Below are 16,939 nucleotides of genomic sequence, written 5' to 3' on the forward strand. Positions count from 1 at the left end.
AAATATTGTGTCTCCTTTAATGCCTGCATGTAAGTTCTTGTTTGGCAGACACTGTGGTAAAAAATCGCAACAGGGAAACGTTAAAGAATATCAGCACACATGATCCTCTAGCCAGTGTGTAATTAAACAGCAGATTGAACTCTTGTTGTACAGGGGAGTTGAACTCATGGAGGAAAATTCCCAGTGCAAGCCTGTAACCACTGAGCTATCATACAATATGTCATGTCATGTCCTGCTTGTATGATCCATTTTAGTTTACAGGAAAAATCTGTCATTCTCCTTTAAAGAATAGCAGGCTTGTCTACATATAATCCAGAAATATCATGGCAGGACTCTGTGCCAGGCAGAAATCTAGTATAGTATTAATATGCCTCTTGCTTATATGGTAGTAGTACCACAGTGTGGTTGTAGGGGTACAGATTCCTGCAGATTGATGCAATACACATATATATCCAGTGTGATGTATGATTATATCTCTGTACATCCGTTTATACCACATAAAAATCCAAAATATAGTGTGGTGTAGTCCTTAGGAGGGTCCCTTTAAGGGTTAATGGAGGTGTTGAGCGGTGATCGGGTGATTCCCGATCCGCTGTACTGAAGAGAGAGACGGCCGCCGAGGATCTCGCGGGTCGCGAGATCCAAGATGGCCGCCGGCCGCGTGTGCCGCCGACCGCGTGTATACTCGCTCGCGGTCGCGGGAGAAAGGCGCGGCGAGCGAAAAACAAGCAGAAAAAACTACCCGGTCTCCCCTACCCGTCCCCATACAATCCCCCGAGCATAAACAGGATCGGTCTGCGTGGCGAGCGCGGCACGGGCAGCCGTGACGCCCGCGGACCGTCAGACAATATGGGAAATAAAATATATAAATACAGGGGTAGCAAGAAGAGCAGACACAAAGAGGGGGAGCAGGGAGACAGGAATAGAGAGCCAGGAGTAGTAGGGTTTATGTAGAATTAAGTATAAACATGGAAAAAGTGCAAAATATAAGCTGTCACAGAGAGGTAAAAAGTACTCTGACCTGTAGGCTGGAGCAGCAAAGAAAGAGGAAGTGATGTCATAGACAGGGCCTTATATGGGCACCATATCTTTTCTCTGATTGGTTGTTACTGTTTCTATGCTGCTGGAGTTTTCAGTAAAGAAAGATATGCAAATATGAAGCCTCCTGTCATGTGGTAAAATTACCACTTATCCTTACTAGTTTCCCAGTGTCAATGACATGTTCAACCAATTTGAAAATACTTAGAGGTTTTGGATTTGAAAGGCAAACATGGATTTTCCATAGAAATTTGTAGAACGGAAACTTGTACAATTTTGTTCAGCTGAATCAATTGGTCCAAAATAACATTTTGTTCTGGATTATGTTTCCTTTTAGTTCGGTGTGGTGTTTTGGTTCGGACAAATTTTAACCATGCAATCAGTTGGGGAGAAAAAACAGTATGGATGAACTAGCATGGCGTTAAAATGGTCCAACCTGTGTCTAAATATTTATATTATGTATATAATTTTCAATACACTGATAGGCCTATTTTTTTCTCCTTTGATTCATAAATCAAGTGAGAACTCCAAATCACAGATCTAATGAAACTGTTTGTCCATTTCAATTGTTTAATGATACATACATATGTCGATTTGGATTTACAGAATTTACACAACCTGGTTATGGACTAGAATAGCAATCCGCTTGAAACCGAATGCACGAGTCTAATAGAGAGATGGACAGATGAAAAGACAAATATACCTTATATACCTTATCTAGAGGAACACATTTATTTATGTCTAGTCTATACATTGGGTTGGTAAAATTATCAGCGAGTGTATAAATTAAAATAAATTCACCAGCTAAGGAATGAATACTCATCCTTCAAGATATTGTAATGGCTACATCTGCTATAATCTTTGAGAAAAAAAGGATAACCATGCATATATGAGAAAAAGGCGTAGTAGCAGGAACAGTAAAATTTGACAGATTAAACAGATATTTTTCCTGTAACTCGTTGGGACACCTGGTGGGGAAATTCCACTCCAAATCAACTCAAAGGCACCTATACCAGGCTCCAAAGAGCACATCAACAACAAAGCACTTAGCAAGAAAAAAGTACAAATAAAAAAACATTATTCATTAGAAAAGGACAACAAAATAAGGGGTTTAGCTAGTAAGAAAACCATATGATTTTTTTAACCTGAGGGTCCTTATTTGTAGACACCAAGTAAAATAACTTTATTTATAAACATTTTACAATTATTTGCTTAGCACAGTGGGACTCAGTGGGACACAGTGGGACTCAGTGGGTGTAACATGTGATGCCTTTCACTCTATAGATTTTATTTGTCAAAAAAATATTAACTTAAAGAAAACAATTCCTCTTGATGCAATGTATATTCACTTTCTTTTCAGAGAGAAATAGCGAATGATAATTACTAGCCAGAGGCATCTAACTGTGTTTATCATGCTGAAAATTCAATAGTAATGTCAGCTAAGAAGAACAACATATATGAAATAAATAAAATATTGACTCACGGAAGTTTATAAGACAAACATGTCTAGAGTAGTTACATGCTACCTGGCGTTTTCTCTACAATAACACATCCAATCTTATGTCATTTGTTTAAAATGCATATTTATTTTTAGTAATTTGTTGATTTCTACCTACGTGGGGTTTATCTCACAGTTCAGTTGCAACATTAAACACTTAAAGAAGCACTTTAGTGCCAGGAAAACAAACTGGTTTTCCTGGCACTATATTGTTATTAGGTCCACCCCTCCCTCAGGGCCCCCCTACCTTAATCCAGCGCAGAGGCTGGTGGCTCCCGGCGCTGGTTACCTTTCCTCTCTTTGCCGACGTCAGCTCTGATTTTCGCATTGAAGATTGTGGAAGCGGCCTCTAGTGGCTGTCAGGGAGACAGCCACTAGAGACTGGATTAACCCTCAATGTGTAGAGCTGAAGGGTTAAAACTAGGGGGACCTGGCACCCAGACCACTTCATTGAGCTGAAGTGGTCTGGGTGCCTATAGTGATCCTTTAAGAGTCTGTTTTCCAAAGACTGTAAAAGTATCTTAAGAACTACCTTAGCTTTATTTTATTTAGCTTGCCTCTGACTTTTGGCTGTTTGGTTGAAATAGAGCATCAGATGGGCAAACCATCCCCTGATAACCTGTATGTTAAATTGCACATATTGCTTTTGTCACAATTACTTCTAATCTATTAATAATTGTCCTGTATATTAATTTTTTTAAATGGCTTCCACTACTCTTTCAATTTCTGATACATGAGGCATCCACAGCTTGTGTTTTTTTCAACCTCAAATGAAGAGCCTATTTTGTGTTTTTGGTAAATTGCATCTAGCAGAAATCTAGTTGCCAGGGGTAATGTTTGACCTTTTTAGTTACATCAACTGACAGTTTCAAAAAATACCCTATAGCATCACCATCTTTCTAAATAAAGGTTAATAAACACACCAGAGTAAACACTCTTTGTGCACCTCATAATAATTTTTAAACTACTCTTAAACCTATTCATAGAGATTGGACAACTATATTAAAGTAACAGGAACACATGTAAAAAGTACAATACTCAGTATGATATTCATGATATTCATGATATTTATGATATTTTCTTGGATCAATATTGTTTTTTTTTTAATTTAGCAAGTACCATGTGTAACAAAAATATATTTTAAAAAATGAAATAAAATGCATGACACCATCAGTCTTTCAGGATCATATCCATTTTATTACACTGTAGTCAACGTTTTCATCCACTCCTGCCAAAACAACTGCTGATTGTGATGTTAAGGCTTACAGTCACGTGATATTCTAAGAAATAATTAAGAAAGTTATTTACTAAAGTGAGTATTCAGATTGAATTCAAAGTGAATTTCAAATTTAAAGACAGAGTAGTCAAACTGAGAGAATAGCTGACTTTGGAATTTGGAGTTTCCCAATTTGGGTATTTCTACCTTTTGAAATTTACTGTGAATTCATCTTGAATTCTTACTTTAATTAATAGCCCTGTCAATGTGTTTTAAATTAGAGGTGAGATATTACATTCAATATTTGCTAATACCTATAAGCTTGATTTAAAATCTATCAGGGTCTATCAGGTTTTCATGACATGTTGGGAAAAAAATCCAATAATAATATATCTTCAGAGCTCATTGCAGACCTCCCAACTATCTGTCCCAGAATCTATCTATCAGACAACAAAACCTCAATTTTATAAGCTTTCCAACTTATTCAATAACGTTAGAAAAACTCACCATTAAAGTCTCTGCAAACTTTTTGCTGAAAAATAATTTGGAGAGTTTTTCTAACAGTATTGAGTTTTTGGAAAGCATATTAAATTGAGACCTGGGTCAGTATCCAGGTACTACCCTCTTTACCAGAAAATAAGACATCTCCCAAAAATAAGCCCTGGCTTATTCGTGGGATTCCAAACACTATCAAGATAATCTATGTTCGGGGGGGAAGTTTCCCAGAACATAGATTTGCTGGATTCCATGTCCTAGTGTACTGGTCTTTGTTTGGGGGAATTCCCCCGAATGTAGCCCTGCTTTCTTGTACATGCTTGCTACTGTTTTTCCCCGGAAATTAAGACATATCCCGAAAATAAGCTCTAGTGTGTTTTTCAGGGCAAAAATTAATATAAAACCTGGTAATATTTTCGGGGAAAACAGTGTATGGCTATAAGTATTAAAATAATGCTTTCTAAATATCTATAAATATACCATTTCCAGTGACTTGTATAGTACACCATGACCCCTTCAAGTGCTGTCATGTCCATTCATATCAAATTGCTGCCACTGTTTAGAATGTAAGCAACTCTTTCATACAGGGAATCAGATTGATTCATTCGTCTTTGTGATGCTAACATCGGGGAGCACTTCAATCTCATGCAAGATGAGACTGTTATACATCTTGTTTTATATGTTTTACTATTTTGCAAACCTACATATTACTTTTACAAACTTCATTATTTAGGTTGGTTTTCTCATCTTAAGAGACTTATATTTTTACTAAATAAACGTCTTGTAGGAATGTGATTACATGCCATTCTATAATTTAATAGTCTGCCTAACTGTATTCATCCATCTGTAATTAAGAGATATATGTTGCTGTTAATGGGTAATGAATTCCATGTATTGTATTTATTGGAAAAAAAAATAACAAGATCCTTCAGAATTTATTCTGCTTGCTCTTTACTTATTAACAGACGATGTGCTTTATGGATGTACAAAGTGATGCTACAAATATATGTCATGTCTTCTCACAGTAATCTTGTGTGACACGTCTATTTATTTTGATTTAAAATCTGTATTAAGAAATACATTGTTTTAATAAGAGAAGACATTAGGATACATCATTATGCATTTTGTAACTAAGCTACAATTTACCTTCTCCCACGAGAAAATGCACAATTTATTTAGTACTTCATTAGGCCCAGCAGCAATATCTGAACATGGTGCACACAATGATCCATTTTGTTTTGTAACAGATTGTGGATGAAAGGAAACCATTCATTTATTGCTTGCTTGGTATAATTACTAGTTCACTAATTATCACAAATCACTGACATGTTCCCTCAATAACTATCTCAGGCACGCAATAGCAGCACAACTTGTCAACATACTGTTATATGTATGTTGTTGTACACATATTTTGTTTGTTTTGTTTATGGTGTTTGGATTGTTTATGCATTAACAATGGATATTAAAAAGCTTTCATGATTACTAAATGTTTTCTATATTTTATTTTTAGTTTGACGGGGAGAACATGTATATGAGCATGACAGAGCCAAGCCAGGATTATGTGCCAGCAAGCCAGGTGGGTTAATTAATCTTCTATGCCTTGCTTCAAATTGTAATTAAACAAATCTGAAAAGCTGCATTGCAAATGAGTGGTGCTATCCATAACTGCCGCAATCAAGAATTATCATAATTTATCAACAAGCATTTAAGCCTTTTTGCCACTTAATGAGATAGGGCAGATAAAAATAAATGAATAAATAGAAATGTAAAACAAAGAAAAAAAAACACAGTGAAAAACAACGCAATGTGGCATTTACTGAAAAATATTACCTTGTAGCATCTCTAGTGTGTAAGCAGCTGTTTTACCAGCATGATCCTTCCTAAACAGTTGTTTTTACCTTAAGGAATAAACCCCTTACAGGTGCCGCTTATTTGGATTTGTAACTGCAGACAAGTTAATCATTTTAAGCTGCACATGTCACAAAATGTTTTAATTAGAAACAAGAAACATGCTGTGTTTTCAGCACACATTTTGTGGTTAAAGATTTTTTATGTGGAATTTACATTATACAAAAACAAAACAGCAGGATCCAAATTACTAATTACACATTAACAAAATAATGAAGTTTAAGTGAGATCTCTGATGTTAACCATAGAAGTAGCAGGCATTTGGAGAGAGTAAACACACAGTGTAGTTTTAAATTGAACCTATCATTGAACAAAACAAATGCTACCGTTTTTAAAATGTGTTCTTTATCTCAACGATTCACATATGACTGAAAGATTTATAGATGATCCTTTGCTATTAGATTACAAGAAAAGATTACTTTTTTTCCTGATAAATCATGGCAAGTGTACACCAACCCTACTAAATCTTGAATATACATACTGTTAAATGCAAAATTACACATATACACTGCATAATGTATACTTTCTATATCATTTGTTTCTGCTTACATTAAAGTAGTGAATCTCCTCAAATGAATTAATTTGTGCAATCCATCTTTTGCAGTGTATTCAATTTTATTTTGCATACATACATCACTTTTCTCATATCTTCTTAATATTTTTTTACCAAACACGTAGCTATAGTTTCAGAAAGCAAAGCTGATTGGGACCATAGCTCAAATTCAGCAGTATCATGATGCAAAATTGTCACTTCATACACATAATTTATTTCAGCTCATGTTAGCAATGCATATATTATTCAAATGTTATTAGCTAATGTTTTTTTATGGCCTATACAGGACTTTCTCCAGCCAAGCAATACGCTCCTTTGACTTTGCATTAGACTTTTAAAAATATTGTGATTAAGATAGGCTCACTTTCTAGGGAAAGTCCTCATGTTCACCACATAATGTTGTTCTGTCTGTGTAGATGTTACATAGTCATATAGTTATATAGACTGAAAAGAGGCATGTATTCATCAAGTTTATCCTTTCTCACATCTACTTTTGTTGTTGATCCAAAATAAGGCAAAACCCCCAATTTTCCAATTTTGCAATAAACTAGAGATTGTTATAAATATCCATGTATTCCAGTAAATTGTGTCTTTTTAAGTGATTGCTTTTTCTAAATGGGCAAGTGATTCTACAGCTCAGGTTCAATCAAATGTACGTATGCTCCAAAAGGTGGATTGGGGGCAGACACGGAACTTCTTCCATTTTCTCTTCTCAAATATATGCTTTCCTGTGGTCACCTCCATAACAGATCATGTGAAGTGAGAGTTCATGAAGCTCTATAGTGCCAATACTCCACTGGGGAGGGCTTGCATGAGGAGTTTATTAACCCTGGTTGTATGACCTGAGTGCATCAGACCCTTGAGTCAAACTGTAGTGATGTTTTAAGGAAAATATATACATACTAGACTTTACATATTTTTTTCTCCCTATTAAGATTATTTTATTTATACAACAAACATCTTGGCTTAGGACACAAAAACACTTCAAATTCTTGGTTTTTCTCTTGTCAACTTTAACAGTAACCTGTTTTAACTAGTCATCTTATGGAATATCAATAAAGATAACAAGTGATAATGTATTGGCTGTCCTGAGCCTTGGTAAAGCCATTTGCTATGGCTTAATGGAGCTGAAATGTTGCCACTAAACCACTAAACACATATCAATGCTTAAATATTGGTAATCATACAAATCTGAATTTTGCTGTATTTGCTCTTTTTGTGTTAACTGCCAACAATGCTTCTCACTCAAAACCACATATGGAGTTCAAACTCTTAGCACTCTTATATTATTCATATTTAGTCATCAATGTCCCAGTGTGTTCAAGACTTTAGCTGTGCAAACACGCCTTAGCCTAACACTAATCGATTTACAAAATGCCATCAAGACATTTTTTGGTTAAATAGGCAAAAAAAATTATACAACACCACACAACCAAACCTAAGCATGCTTAGGTGCATAATTCTGTAAAATATGCCTCTACCCCACCCCCCCAAAATAAATTATGTGTATATATATATATAAAATGAAGGAGAATCCACACATAAATAATTCATATATCAATATGTTTTTTATTAGCATTTTTTTCTTTTGCTAAGAAATTTAAAATATGTAAATCAGCACAGATTATATGAATCACATGACCAAGACAAGCAATGATCAATAAATGAACACAAATAACAGTGCAAGTGCAGACAGCAGGTATGTCAACTGGTGTCCTTCCTTGCTGTGTACTGCACTCTTATCAAATAGCAGTCGAATAGGAGAACCTATGTAGTAATAATACTCCAGATTTTATCAATATGTATAGAAAAAAATAGTTACTGTCCCTTTAAGGAAATATGATGTCTTGTCACAATACGCTAGACTGAATATCCGTCTACAAATGTGTAATACATGCACACATTGGATTATCAAAAACAAATATGAAAGTTAAAAACAATATCAGAAAAATATGAATTTTTTTTTTACTGTCTGATAGAATTTGGCCCATTGTTCTCCTATTAGACTGCTAATGAATAATAGTGTAGTAGACAGGACACTGGTTACTATACCTACTGTAAAACTGCATTTACACTGCTATTTTTATTCATATTTGACCATTGTTTATTTTAGGCCTGACAGTTCTTTATCTTTATGTCTCTATGGAGCTGGTTAACAGAAGATTGTACATATTTGTCTGTTTCTCAGCGTAAAAAAAATAATACTAAGAAATGTAACAAATTGACATATAAACTCTTTGTATGTGAATTCTCCATTTCATATCATTTTTTGTATGAAGTTTTTGGGCTTACAAAATGGAATGGAACCTATGTTTTAAGGGAATGGGTTGAGTATGTTAGTCATTTTGTTTTGTTTTTCTGTCAGAATCAATGTTTCTTTGAAAAAATTTTAAATGTTTCCTCTTTAAAATGTGAAAGACACAAATGTGTTTGTGATATGTTTTCTTAAAGCTACACTACACCGTCCAAAAAAACTAAATAAAAAAAAACATTATTAAGTAGCTACACTCCAGAGAAAACATCCATACATTTAATTATGCATTTTTTATTTGGTGGATATCTAAAATTGTTTACTTGCCAAAGCTGCAGATCTCTTGTCAACAGCCTTTGCAAGCCCTTCCCCAGCCCAGACTTTCTGTGGCTATGCAATCACAGACTTCTCAATGCAGCTCAGTAAGAAGTCTTTACAAGGCATGTGCTCTGGGCTATTGCTGCCTCATTAGCTCTGCAACCAGGAAGTGACAGAACCAGTTGTATGACTGACAGCCAAGGGGTTGTAACAAGATACATTTTATAAAAGTGTCGATTTCTATTGAAATCTGCAGTATTTGTAAAATGAATAAAGAGGACACAGTCTGCACATGTAAAGCACTTCAGGAAGCTAAAGTGCTTTAGGTACTTGGAGTGTTCCTTTAATCATGACTTTTCCTAATGAGATGCTTGGTACACCCAGTAATATACCATGCCCCTCTGTTCACTAAATGAAATCCACCTCACCCACTCTGGAAATTCATCAATCATTTTATAGCCTAATGGTTTTCTCATCCTTGAAATAGACATACTCTCAGCTTTTACTTTTTACCATCATCTTTCCATTTTAGAACACTCAACAAATTGATTTTGATTCCAGTACTTTATATCTTGTAAATTTGTAGTCTGCTTGTCCACTCTTGCCCTTTCTTATGCGAATATGTTTTCTATGTTTGTTTGTGAAATCATTTTCTTTAAATAGCACGCTCTGATAAATTGACATACTATTTTTACATGTTGACTACATGGCATAACTAGGAATCACAGGGCCCCTGAGCAAGAATCAAAGAAGTGCCCCTCTTACTGCTGGCCTTGCTCTCCTAAACAATACATCTGAATGGGATGTGCGTGGTGTCTGTGTGTGATTGAGTGGACTTGGCTGAGTGTGATTCTGTGTGGGGCTTAGTTGAGTCTGATTGTTTTGGTTGGCTGAGTGAGATGTGTATGTATGGAGTTGGCAGAGTGTGATTCTGTGTATGTGTGTGACTGGCTAAATGTGATTGTGTATGAGGTTTGGTTGTGTGTGAGTGTATAGTAAGTGATTGGCCCTACTTGGGGTCAATTCCCTAAGCATGTCAATCCCCTATGCTGAGGCTAACATGCTGGCTTCACTGTCAGCGCACCAGAATCAGTGCATCCCATGTACACCCAACAAGCATTTGCTTGTTTGAGAAACAGAGGGAGCAAGAGGACCGCCTTCACTCAATCTATGGCATTAGACCCAATTTGTCACTGGCACACACGTTTAATGTTGAGGATTTCTTTGACGGGTAGGGAAGGGACAATATTTTAAAGAGCTTTAAATTAAAATCTATATATTTGCTAGCATTCTGCTAGCAAAATGTATAGATGAATTTTAATGCTCTTTAATATACATGTATTTTATATGCACTTTAATATAATACACATTTCTTAATAACGTGTATATATATTGTGCATGCAAATACACACATATATGCATATCACAGTTCCACTGACCCATACATACAGTCATTGAAACTGACACACCGACTCACTGATAGATACACATACACTGGCATACACTCACTGACACACACTCACAGGCACACACTCACATGGACATGCACACTCACTGATAGACACACATATATATGCATATCATTACAAATAACATGAATTGAGTAAAACATTTTTTAATTAAACATTTTAATCGTTTTAGGCACACACACACTATCACTGACACACATTTATTGACACTGACACACCCACTCACTGACAGACACACACTCAGATACACATACACTGACATACTCTCACACAGAAACACTGACAGACACACACCCTCACTGATTTGAAATACTCTGACAGAAACACACACATTTACTGATACACACACTTAGAGACACACACACTCACTGACAGACAAACACATACACTGACAGATACACACATACACTGACAAACACACATTCACTGACAGACAAACACTCTCACTGATACTAACACACTCACACATACATTCTTTCACACTTATACAAATTATTATTTTATTATTTTTATTTAGGTCTACACAGCCTTCCTACCTTTGGGTGAGCTGGAGTGGATCCTGTTCCTGGGTCTAGCATGGCAGCCGTGACTGTCATCCTACTGTTTTGCTCCCTCACATGCCATTTAGTGATTCTGGGGCCGGAGTGACATTAAAAAAACAGCTCCCGGCATTACTGCATGCGCTGTTCGGTCCGCCCCCTATTCGTCATCATTGAGTAAACTTTGACCCTGGCCTGTACCTCACAGTCAGCAGACACTTTCCAGCCATTCAGCAGCAGACCCTCCCTCCCAGACCCTCCCACCTCCTGGACAGCATCCATTTTACATTCATTGTGAAGCTGCATTCTTAGTGAGAGTAGGGACAGTGTAGCTGCTGTTGATTTGATAGGGAAATTGATAGCTAGGCTAGTGTATTCAGTGTCCACTACAGTCCTGAAGGACTCATCTGATCTCTGCTGTAAGGACAGCACCCCCAAAAAGCCGTTTTTAGGGCTAGAACATCAGTCTGCTTTTTTTTTTCTGTGTAATGTAATTGCAGTTGCCTGCCTGCCTGCCAGCCAGCCTGTGTGTCAGGCTCACAGCATATACTGTGCCCACTTGTCCAGTGCCACCACCCACTCACTGGTGTCACAATAGCTTGCATTTAAACAAAAAACTACTTTTTTAATGTAGTATAATAGCAGTCAGTTTCCTTCACTAGTGTGCGTTTCAGGGCCTGCCCAGTGCCACCACTCACTCACTGGTGTCACAATAGCTTGCATTTAACAAAATAGAAACTTTTGGACTGTAATATAATAACAGTCAGCTACCTTCACTAGTGTGCGTTTCAGGGTCTGCCAGGGCACAGTGTCACACCAGTGAAACTCATATCTGGTGTAACAGTAGTGTACATTTAAAAAATAAATAAAATTTTGACTGTAATAGATTGAATAGCAGTTAGTTGTCTGCCAGAGTGTGTGTCAGGCTCGCAGCGTATACTGTGCCCACTTGCCCAGTGCCACCACTCATATCTGGTGTCACAATAGCTTGCATTTAACAAAAAAAACTTTTTGGACTGTAATATAATAGCAGTCAGTTTCCTTCACTAGTGTGCGTTTCAGGGCCTGCCAGGGCACAGTGTCACACCAGTGCAACTCATATCTGGTGTAACAGGAGTGTACATTTAAAAAAAAAAAAAAAATTTGACTGTAATAGATTGAATAGCAGTTAGTTGTCTGCCAGCGTGTGTGTCAGGCTCACAGCGTATACTGTGCCCACTTGCCCAGTGCCACCACTCATATCTGGTGTCACAATAGCTTGCATTTAACAAAAAAAACTTTTTGGACTGTAATATAATAGCAGTCAGTTTCCTTCACTAGTGTGCGTTTCATGGCCTGCCAGGGCACAGTGTCACACCAGTGCAACTCATATCTGGTGTAACAGGAGTGTACATTTAAAAAAAAAAAAATTTGACTGTAATAGATTGAATAGCAGTTAGTTGTCTGCCAGCGTGTGTGTCAGGCTCACAGCGTATACTGTGCCCACTTGCCCAGTGCCACCACTCACTCACTGGTGTCCCAATAGCTTGCATTTAACAAAACAAAACTTTTTTGACTGTAATATAATAGCAGTCAGTTTCCTTCACTAGTGTGCGTTTCAGGGCCTGCCCAGTGCTACCACTCATTCACTGGTGTCCATATAGCTTGCATTTAAAAAAAAAAAAAAAAAAACTTTTTTGACTGTAATATAGTAGCAGTCAGTTTCCTTCACTAGTGTGCGTTTGAGGGCCTGCCCAGTGCCACCACTCACTCATATCTGGTGTCCCAATAGCTTGCATTTAAAAAAAAAAAACTAAACTTTTTTGACTGTAATATAGTAGCAGTCAGTTTCCTTCACTAGTGTGCGTTCTAGGGCCTGCCCAGTGCCACCACTCACTCACTGGTGTCACAATAGCTTGCATTAAAAAAAAAAAACGTTTTGGACTGTAATATAATAGCAGTCAGTTTCCTTCACGAGTTAGTTGTCTGCCAGTGTGTGTGTCAGGCTTGCAGCGTATACTGTGCCCACTTGCCCAGTGCCACCACTCATATCTGGTGTCACATTAGATTGCACACGCAGTGCCCCAAATTGAAGTGGGAGGACCGACCAGGAATGTTTTTCCATCTCCCGCTTCCTAAAATCGATGCCTTATATACACGTCCCCTGATAGGGGACGTAACAGGGATTAAACTGATAGGAATAGTACTACTTAACACACCACTCCTATCTGGTGGCACATTAGATTGCATGCGCAGTGCCCCAAATTTGAAGTAGGAGGACCGACCAAGCATCTTTTTCCATCTCCCGCTTCCTAAAATTGATGCCTTATATACACGTCCCCTGATAGGGGACGTAACAGGGATTAAACTGATAGGAATAGTACTACTTAACACACCACTCCTATCTGGTGGCACATTAGATTGCACGCGCAGTGCCCCAAATTTGAAGTAGGAGGACCGACCAAGCATCTTTTTCCATCTCCCGCTTTCTAAAATCGATGCCTTATATACACGTCCCCTGATAGGGGACGTAACAGGGATTAAACTGATAGGAATAGTACTACTTAACACACCTTATAATAACGCAGAGAGAGGCAATGCAGAGAGAGGAGTCTGAAGAAGAGGAGTCAGAGGAGGAAGGTAGCTTTGAGGAGGTGGAAGACCAAACACAGCAGGCGTCCCAGGGGGGCTTTTTGTCACCTTTCGGGGACCCTTGGTGTTGTACATGGCTGGGTGGAGGAAGATACCTTCAATGACATCAGTGATGACAAGGAACGGGACATGGCTAGCTTGGTATGCAACCTTGTGCAAATGTGGAGTTTGCGGTTTTGCAAATGGACTGTTTGCGGTTGTTTGCGATGCGTTAAACGGGGAGTTTGGTCTGTCACTGTGAAGCGGGCATAACCCTTACACTACCTGATCGATACAACATCATACCTGATGTTTTAAAGCAGGTTATTCCAAACAATTTAGGAATGTTAGGTGATTTATGCCCTTTATGGATTAAAACCAGACTCTGCATCAACTATGTAATTTTCCATGGGAGTTTTGCCATGGATCCCCCTCCGGCATGCCACAGTCCAGGTGTTAGTCCCCTTGAAACATCTTTTACATCACTATTGTGGCCAGAAAGAGTCCCTGTGGGTTTTATAATTCGCCTGCCATTGAAGTCTATGGCGGTTCGCCCGGTTCGCCCGTTCGCGAACATTTGCGGAAGTTCGCGTTCGCCGTTCGCAAACCGAAAATTTTATGTTCGCGACATCACTATCTAGGATGTGTTATTATTGTGTTCCCTTTATTTTTTTGAGCAGTGTATATATATCTTTTCAAAACTTGATTAAAGGGTTATTATTTGAAAAAAAAAATTTGAGGTAGCAATTGTCTATTATTTATCTGTTATTCCTTGTGCTCAATACCGGGTGTAGCGATTTTGTTCTTCTCTGCCCATGATGTCTGCTGTTTGCCCTTCTGTGGGATTGATTTTATTGATGGATTGTGGGTAAATTCGATCATGGAAACGGAACCTTCCTTTAAGCCCCGTCCATTGTCAGATTTTGTAAATTTGACCCCTATACATAAGGAAAAGTAAGTCTCTATTTTTTGTTATGTATTTTTTGTACATGTGTGTGCTCAGGAAAGAAATAATTATGGATTTAGTTAAAGAAGATGGTTTTGATTAAAACATCGTTTCACAATTAATTGCTTACAATTAAAAAAAGAAATGGACTTAGGAGTATACATATTTGCATTTGCAGTATATTCCATGGAAGTTAAGTGTGAAAATGTTATTTTTAACAGCAAATGTTGCACATTTTATAGAATAGTAGTTCAGAGAATGATTATACAAAGAGGTCACATTTAAACTGTATTTTAAATTTGACAATAATTACCACTCCTTGCATAGTAACAATGTCCCCGTGTAAATTGTTAGTAAAAACAACCATGTGTTTATAAAAGGAACTAAATTCAATTGACTGCATAGAAATACATTCTTTCCTTTCTCAGATTGGTGTGTCAGCCTTTTGTGCTCTGTGTTTCCAGATTTCCTGTCTTGACTTTAGAAATAACCTAATATGATTTATATTTATTTTAATGTTACCTTGAAAGTGAGAATTGGGTGTGTTAACCATTTGAGTCTCTAAATTTGCTTAGTCCTTTAACTTACGGAATGGATTCACAGTCCGCTATTCTTCCATCTTCCGTCATCCTAGTTAGTGTTAATTAGTTACATTTCTTCCTTGTTTGAATTATTAGTTACTCTTTGTTTAATTTTTCCTGTCTTTCATTTAAATTGTAATGCAATACTGCAAATGCCACTATGATTAATGTCTACTACCTTGTGCTAAGAAAGTAATGTTCAATTGAATAAAAGGTATGGATTTTCTGTAACATGTTATATTGAATTTAGTAATTAACTATATAAAATATAAGTAGACAAAATGCATATTGACTGCTGAAGCATGTATGTTTTCTAACCGGTTTATCAGGCTGCCTGAATGTTTACTTACCTATTATCCGAGAGAAAAACAAGTAGCAAGAGAGGTGAGAATGGACAACCGCTCAATTAGCCTGCCCTTCGGTGGGTCCCCGCTCAGATCTCAAGCTGGTTTAAGCTCAACTTACAGAGAGAAAATATCTGAAGCATTTTGACTGACAAATACTGACAATACTGTCACAATGATCTTTGGAACAGTACTTAAATTACACAAATTACACAACTCCCACCTATCCATCAAAACAAATTCAAATGGCACACTGACCGCAGTCCACTCTTTCAAATACTTGGGTATGATGTTAGACCCCAATCTATCTTTTGGCCTGCACATAGAAAAGCTTGCATCTAAACTTCATCCAAAACTAGGTGCCCTGTACAGAAACAAATCCTGCCTAAGCCCTACAGTAAAGGAAAAGATTGTACAGCAAATGCTGATGCCAATCATTGATTATGGGGATGTAGTATATGCATCTGCATCGCAATCCCACATTAAAAAAATTCAACACATTGTATAACTCGTTCTGCCGATTTGTGCTACAATGTAATTACAGGACCCACCATTGTGACATGCTAAAATAACTAAACTGGCTGTTGCTGGAATCCAGACGCACCCTTCATCTTTCCAGCCTTGTGTTTAAGAGCTTTTCTGGGAAACTCCCACCCTACCTGAACACAAGGCTTTCCCCGGCTGTTCCCACTTCCTATAATCTCCGATACAGTACCAACACTTTACTTAGTCTTCCTCAATACAAAAAGAAAGCAGCCCGATCCTCCTTCTCCTACAGAGCACCGCAATTGTGGAACGACCTCCTGCACAATTTAAAATCTTCCCTAGGGGGCGGGGCCCGACCGCCATGCTGACCGGTTGCGGGCTGGAGAGGCTCCTGACAAATTTGGTCTATTGTACAAAACCCAAGCAACACGGCAATAACAGCGACCACAAGTTGTCACAGATATCTGGGCAGCTGCCGGAGCCACCGCGGTCCCCGAGATCATGAGTTTCGGAGCCCCTGTGGGCGATATGAGGCTTTGGGGTCTGTGGCCTATGTGGGTGAAGAGTGGGGCGGACGGCCGCCGCCCTGTTTGCAAACTTGGCTGCCGTGCAGAGGCCTTGCGATGCACCTCGCAGTGCACCTCGCGGGTCCCTGCTTCCCCCCCATGGAATGGGGGGTTATCCCGG

At 37.9% G+C, this 16,939-nt stretch overlaps 1 protein-coding gene across 1 annotated transcript in view; it reads left to right on the plus strand.

Annotated features, from left to right (window-relative positions):
- The window catches only part of TOX (thymocyte selection associated high mobility group box), a 283,911-nt gene that overhangs the window by 131,800 nt on the left and 135,172 nt on the right, over window positions 1-16,939 (plus strand). Inside the window, exon 2 of the mRNA XM_063450412.1 lies at window positions 5,758-5,823. Coding sequence (XP_063306482.1) covers window positions 5,758-5,823 — 66 coding nt within the window. The remainder of the gene's footprint in view (window positions 1-5,757; window positions 5,824-16,939) is intronic.

This window comes from Pelobates fuscus, chromosome 4 (genome assembly GCF_036172605.1).
Source record: "Pelobates fuscus isolate aPelFus1 chromosome 4, aPelFus1.pri, whole genome shotgun sequence".
Lineage (NCBI taxonomy): Eukaryota > Metazoa > Chordata > Amphibia > Anura > Pelobatidae > Pelobates > Pelobates fuscus.